The sequence below is a fragment of the Neopelma chrysocephalum genome, unplaced genomic scaffold (genome assembly GCF_003984885.1).
Source record: "Neopelma chrysocephalum unplaced genomic scaffold, ASM398488v2 Primary Assembly neopelma1_260, whole genome shotgun sequence".
NCBI lineage: Eukaryota > Metazoa > Chordata > Aves > Passeriformes > Pipridae > Neopelma > Neopelma chrysocephalum.
The window spans coordinates 26,622-33,027 of NW_020897922.1; the positions used below are offsets into that span (position 1 = coordinate 26,622).

The 6,406-nt window shown below is 75.1% G+C and overlaps 1 protein-coding gene across 4 annotated transcripts in view; it reads left to right on the forward strand.

The window, feature by feature from the left end:
• The window catches only part of AGBL5 (ATP/GTP binding protein like 5), a 24,384-nt gene that overhangs the window by 17,264 nt on the left and 714 nt on the right, over window positions 1–6,406 (forward strand). The window contains exons 1-7 of one of the 4 annotated variants that reach the window (XM_027704217.1): window positions 129–365; window positions 2,403–2,528; window positions 2,993–3,201; window positions 3,307–4,932; window positions 5,569–5,676; window positions 5,801–5,818; window positions 6,182–6,316. In XM_027704217.1, the coding sequence (XP_027560018.1) occupies window positions 214–365; window positions 2,403–2,528; window positions 2,993–3,201; window positions 3,307–4,932; window positions 5,569–5,676; window positions 5,801–5,818; window positions 6,182–6,316 (2,374 nt within the window). In that variant the 5' untranslated portion in view covers window positions 129–213. Of the gene's footprint in view, window positions 1–128; window positions 366–1,301; window positions 2,312–2,402; window positions 2,529–2,992; window positions 3,202–3,306; window positions 4,933–5,568; window positions 5,677–5,800; window positions 5,819–6,181; window positions 6,317–6,406 lie in introns of those variants that run through there. The other 3 variants (XM_027704218.1, XM_027704216.1, XM_027704220.1) reach the window with 3 other exon arrangements.

Genomic DNA, 6,406 nt, shown 5'->3' on the forward strand with positions numbered 1-6,406 from the left:
AGCGGGGGGCCCCGGGGACCCCGCCGGCGGGCAGCGGCAGCGGGGCGGCCCTGGCGGCGAGGGGCTGGCCGAGGGGCGGCCGGGGGGAGGGCAGAGCCGAGCCGTGCCGAGCCGAGCCGCCCAGAGCCGCGGAGCCGCGACGGGACACCCTATGCGCTCCTGAGCCGCGCCGGACCGGGCTGACCGAGCCGAGCGGAGCCGCCCCAGCCCAGCATGGCCCCCTGGCTCTGGCCGTGCCTCCTGGCCGCGCAGGCCCTGGCCGCCAACTTTCCCCCCCGGTACAGCCTCTACACCGGCGGGGCCGCCCCGCTCGCCCCCGGCGCGGCCGCGGCCCACAGCGGTGCCCGGGCCGCCGGCCGGCACAGGTAGGAGCCGAGAGCACCGGGGCGCACCGGGGGGACACGGGCGGCAGCGGGGGCACCGGGGGCAGCCCCCACCCCGACGCCGCGGAGACCCCGGCATCGGCCGGGCAGCGGCACGTGCCACGTCCAGCCCGGGGGGCGGCGGGAGCGGCGGTGCCGGGGGCCGGGTCGGCGCTGGGGGCTCCCCTGACCGGGGGGGTCACCCCTGGCCCCGCAGCGGGTGGGCGGTGGGCGCACGTAGAGGGCGGGGGCCGGGAGCCGGTGCCGCGGCGCGGGGATCCCGGGCTGGTCCCGCCTCGGCATCCACGCGGGGGTCAGCGCTGCCGGGCAGGGGGAGAGGGGCCCGGACCCACCCCATCGCCATCCCCGTCCCATCCCGTGCCGGGGGCAGCGCGGGGCGGGCGTGGGGCAGCCCGTGCCTGTGGGTCGGGGCGCAGGGCCGGGGGGCGGCCCCGCGCTGGGCTGGGGTCACACACCGCGGCCACATCGGCGCCGCAGCAGCGCGGCCGCAGGGCTGGAGCTGCCCCGGCCCCACGGCGGCCCCGGCGGGTGGCAGGACGTGGCCCCAGCCTGGAGTGCCCGGGGAGGGGGGCCGTGGGTCGGGCACCCCCAGCTCCCTGGTGGGGCACGGGTACGGCTGAGCCTTTACTTGCGGCTTTGGGGGCTCAGCGGGTGCAGCGCCCCATCCCCGTGGCTCGCGGGTACGGGGCTGTCCCCACGTCCTGCCCTTTCGGGGGGGGCTCCGGTCCCATCCCACTGCTGGGATGGGGACAGCCCCGGGGCGGGGCGGTGGGACCCCAGGGCAGCCGGGGGGTCCGAGGGCCCCGCGGGTGCGGGGCTGGGAAGTGAAGGGGGGAGGCGAGGGGGGGCCGTCGGTCGGCGCAGGAATTCCCGGCGGCCCCCGGGGAGGAGCTGGAATCCAGCCGGGGCCTGAGGGGAACCAGCCGGGCTGACGGGAACCGGCCGCCGCACCGGGGCCCCGCGGCGGGGTCCCAGGGCCGGGGACCGCTCCCCGGGGGACCGCTGGGGGACGGGTCAGGGGGGCCGGGCTGGGCCCCGGGCTCGGACCATATAAGGCTGCGACGGGGACAGGCTGGAGCCCCACGCCGTGGGGCTGGGGTCCCTGCAGCCTGTGGGGCTGGGCTGGGCTGGGGTCCTGCACCTCAGGCAGGGATCCCCACGGTCTGTGGCTGGGTTGAAGTCCCAGCGTGTGGCTGCCCCAGTGCTCCTGCCCCACTGGCACAGAGGGGACAGGAGACACAAGGGCAGTGATGGGGAGGGGTAGGATGTAGGATGCCCGTGCCAGGCAGCATGGAAGCCACAGCACGATGTGATGGGGTGTCAGCACCCCACTCCTGGCACAGCCCCCGTCCCCACAGGGCTCCCAGCGGCTGCCCCGTGGTCAGGTGCTGCAGCCGCTCCTGTGAGGTTGCCGGGCAGGGAAGAGGGGCTGCAGGAGGGCAGGATCCGGCTCATTAACCCGCCGCTCTGGGCTGTGACGGTGCTACCGGTGGGGCTGGTTGGGCGAGCACAGGAGCGTGTCGGGGGATCCGGGGTGTGCCCGGGGGGTCAGGTTGTGCCGGGGGGGCAGCATGTGCCAGGAATCCGGTGTGTGCCTGGGGATCTGGTGTGTGCCCGGGGATCTGGTGTGTGCCCAGCGGAACCAGTCTTTGCTGGGGAAGCCGGTGTGTGCCAGGGGGATGCCTGGTGCAGGGGGTGATGCTGGGTCTCTGACGGGGCAGTGCCCGGTGCCTGCTCTGTGCCAGGACGATGTCTGGCTGTGTGCCAGGATGATGCCAGGTCTGGTCTGGGACTGTGCCAGGTGCGTGCCGGGACAATGCCTGGTGTGTGCTGGGATGATGCCGGGTCCATGCTGGTGCCTGCTCTGTGCCAGGACAATGCCGGGGCTGTGCTGGGATGACGCCCGGTGTGTGCCGGGACCGTGCCAGGTCTATCCCTGAACAATGCCCGGCGTGTGCCAGGACGATGCCTGGTGCCGGCATGTTCCAGGTGTGCGCCCTGACCCCTTCCCTCCGGCAGGAACTGGTGCGCCTACGTGGTGACGCGCAGTGTGAGCTGTGTGGTGGAGGACGGCGTCGAGAGCTTCATCAAGCCGGACTATCAGCCCTGCCCCTGGGGGCAGCTCCAGTGCCCCCGGGTCCTGGCGTGAGTGGGGCCGGGATGGGGCCGGGGGTCTCCAGGGGGGCTCTGGGGGGCCAGCGCAGAGCCAGGGCTGACCGCGGCTGTGCTGCCGCCGCTGGTGTTTGTTTACCCGCCCCGGGGTCGTGTTTACCTTTGCGCAAGAGCCAAAGTGGCCTCGAGTGGTGCCGGGGGGTGACCGGCCTCTGTCCCCCTGGCCGAGCAGAGCCGGGACCCTGCGACACCGTGCAGCTTTTCGGGCCAGTGATGGGGTGATCCCGGTGTTGGGGTGATGCCGGGGACGGGGTGATGCTGGTGACGGGGTGACAGAGCCGGACAGGGGCAGGGACAGCCCCCCCGGCCGCCGGCTGTTGAGCAAGAAGACGCAGGCGCCGCTGGGTCAAGCCGCAGCCTGTGCTGGGTTTGGCTCCCTGGGGAAGCCCCGCACCCCTCCCAGGACCCCCCAAACTCCTCGTCCCCTCCGCCCGCAGGTACCGCAGCTTCCTGCGGCCCCGCTACAAGGTGGCCCAGCGGACGGTGTCGGAGCTGGCCTGGCGCTGCTGCCAGGGGTACTCGGGCCCAGACTGCACCGAGGGACCCGCGCCAGCGTCCCCCCAGCCCACCGGCCGCCCCCCGGCCCGGCCCGGCCGCCCCACGCTCTCCGGCTTCGGCAACGCCCTCAGCGGCCTGGGGGGTGAAGGTAGTGCTGGGGCAGGGGGGCGTGGTGGTGGAGGGACGCGGTGGCAGGGGATGCGATGGCAGGGGGATGTGGCACCCTGACACCGACTCTGGCGGTGCGTGGCAGGCGGCGGGGACGCGGAGAAGGTGCGGCGGCTGGAGGAGCAGGTGCGGCAGCTGAGCGAGCAGGTGGAGGAGCTGCGGGCCGGGCAGGAGCCGCCGCCCCGGGGGGCGGAGGGGCAGCCGGCCGACGCGGCCGCCCCCGCCGAGGTGCGGGAGGCGCTCAGCCACGTCCAGAAGCGGCTGGAGGAGCTGGAGACCCGCCTGCGCCGCACCGAGGGCGGCCGGGACGGCCCGGGGGCGCCGGTGGGCCCGGGGACCGAGTCGCTGCTCGACCTGGAGCGGCGGCTGCAGGAGCTGTGCGCCGCCTGCACGATCGGCACCGAGGGGCTGCGGCGGCAGGCGGCCGAGGACCGGGATCGCATGCGGGCGCTGGAGAAGCTGGTGGGCTCAGTGGACAAGCGCAACCGGGACGCGGTGGAGTCGGTGCAGCGGCACATCAGCAGCCTGAGCAGCCGCCTGGCCCCCGTCCCCCCTGCCCCGCCACCCCCGGACGTGCTCCGGCGCCTGGCGGAGCTGGAGCGGCGGCTGGAAGGGCTGCCGGTGCCGGCGGCGGGGCCGGGGCAGGGGCCGGTGCTGGCGCGGCGGCTGACGGAGCTGGAGGGGCGGCTGAACGCCTCCCGCGCCGGCCCGTGGCCCTCCGATCCCGAGGGGCGGCCGGGGGGGCTGCCGGGGCGCCTGGCCAACCTCAGCCGGGCGGTGGAGGGGCTGGCGGCCAGCGGGGCTCAGCGCGGAGCCCGCCTGGACGAGCTGGAGGGGCTGCTGGCCCGCTGCGGCCACCCCTGCCCAGGGCAGGACGGGCACGACGGGGCGCTCGGGCCCCACCTCCGGCAGCCGCAGGACACCGAGGGGCTCCGCGGGGGCGGCCTGGCCGGGACCCTGGGGGGGCTGCTGGGGGCACAGGGAGAGGCGCTGGTCGAGGAGCTGGAGGAGCTCCGCAACCGGACGGGGCGGCTGGAGGCGGCGCTGGAGAGGCTGAGCGGTGACCCCTGCGCCCGGCCCTGCGCCCCGCTGCCCCCCCGGGAGCCAGAGCAGCTCCAGCCCGTCCCCACGGAGCCCGGGGAGCTGGAGTCACCGCTGGAGGGGTTCGGCGTCTTCGGGGGCACGTCGCCCTCGGAGCTGCGGGAGCTGCGGGGGGAGCTGGCGGCAGCACTGCGGGCCCTGAGCGGCCTCAACGCCACGGTGGAGGGGCTGCAGGACGCGCTGGACCAGCAGGACGCCCGGCAGCACCAGCTGGGCTCCATCACCGACCGCGTGGTGGCCGAGCTGGACGAGGCGGCGGCGGCGGCGGCGGCGCGACAGGCCGAGAGCGAGGAGCGGCTGGAGGCTCTGGCCGGGGAGCTGGCGCGGGCCGGGGGCTGCCCGGCGGGGCTGGAGCCGCGCGTGGCCAAGCTGGAGGGGGTCTGCGAGCAGCTGGAGGCGGTGGCCGGGGGGCTGCGGGGCGTCCGCGAGGGGCTGGGCCGGCACGTGGCCGGGCTGTGGGGGGCCGTGCGGGACCTGAACGCCACGGCCCGCGCCCAGGCCGCCCTGCTGCAGAAGGCGCTGGAGCTGCCGCCCCGGCTCGGGGCCCTCAACGCCAGCCTGGGCCTCCTGCGCGGGGAGCTGGACCGCCTGGCACAGCTGGAGCGGCACGGTGCGTGGGCACGGGGGGGACACACGGGGGTGTGGGATGTGCGGCGTTGCGGGGGACACGGGGCGGTGGGGACACAGTGCGTCGTGGGCCTGAGGGGCTGCAGGGATGGGGGCACACGGGGCATCCCGGGCACTGCAGGGGGACAAGGCATCCCGGGACTGTGGGGACATGGGGGCCATGGGGCATCATGGGCACTGCAGGGGGACGGGGCATCCCGGGGCTGTAGGGACATGGGGGCCATGGGGCATCCTGGGCACTGCAAGGGGACAGGGCATCCCGGGACTGTGGGGACACGGGGGCCATGGGGCATCCTGGGCACTGCAGGGGGACGGGGCATCCCAGGACTGTGGGGACACGGGGGCCATGGGGCTTCCCGGGGGTGCACAGCTGTGGGAACAGTGGTGGAGGTGTGGGGACACAGGGATGTGGGAACGTGGAGTCACCAGGGAACGTGATAGTGGGGTGTGGGGACACAAGGCCCCAGAAGGATCCAGGCCATGGGGCTGCACTGTGTGGGGACAAGGGGACGCCGGTCATGGGAACGGGGTTATCACACATGGGACACCAGCCATGGGTCTGTGGGGTGGGGGAAAGGGCTGTGGGGTCAGGGTGGCTCTAACCCTCTCTTGTCTCCAGGCCCCCCTGGCCCCCCTGGACCTGCTGGACCTGTGGGTGAGACAGGCCCTCGTGGCCCACCTGGGCCTCCTGGAAAGGATGGAGAACAGGGTCCCGTGGGCCCCCCTGGTAAGGATCAGCCTCCCTCGTGTGCCCTGATGCAGCAGTGGGGCAGTGCTGGCACGGCTGGACCCTGTGCCCAGGGGTCCTACCCCAAGCCAGCCCTGCAGCCCCTCCTCATCTTTTCTCTCAGGGCTGCCCGGAGAGAGAGGTAGGGCTGGAGCTGGGGGCTTAGGGGGCAGGGGGGCATGGGGGGCTGGGGGGAGAGGACACGGGGCTGGGGGCTTGGGGCAGACATGGGGAGCTGGGTGGGACTGGAAGGGGAGCAGGGGGGTGTCTGGGTTGGCAGGGGGGAGCACAGGGCACTGGGCAGCTGGGGGGCAGAGGGGCTGGGGCACAGGGGGGGCACAGGGTCAAGGGGTTGCATGGACACAGTGAAGGGGGAGCAGGGGCTGCATCTGCTGGGCTGGGGGGGCAGAGGGTGCTGGGAGGGGGATAGAGAGGGTACAGGGTGGCAGTGGGTGGTGCCCGGGGGCAGGGGCACAGCAGTGCCCTGTCCTGACACGGTGCCCAGGCGAGGTCGGGGAGCCGGGCTCGGTGCCCCGCGTCGCCTTCTCGGCCGCCCTGAGCACCCAGCGCACGGAGCCGGGCACCGTCCTCTTCGACCAGGTGCTGCTCAACGACGGCGGCTCCTACGACCCCGAGACGGGTGAGAGCCCACGGCACGGCCGGGCGGGGGCACGGGGGGCTGGGGGGTGGTTTTGGGGTGATGGGGGTTCCAGCGGGGGCTGTGGGGTGG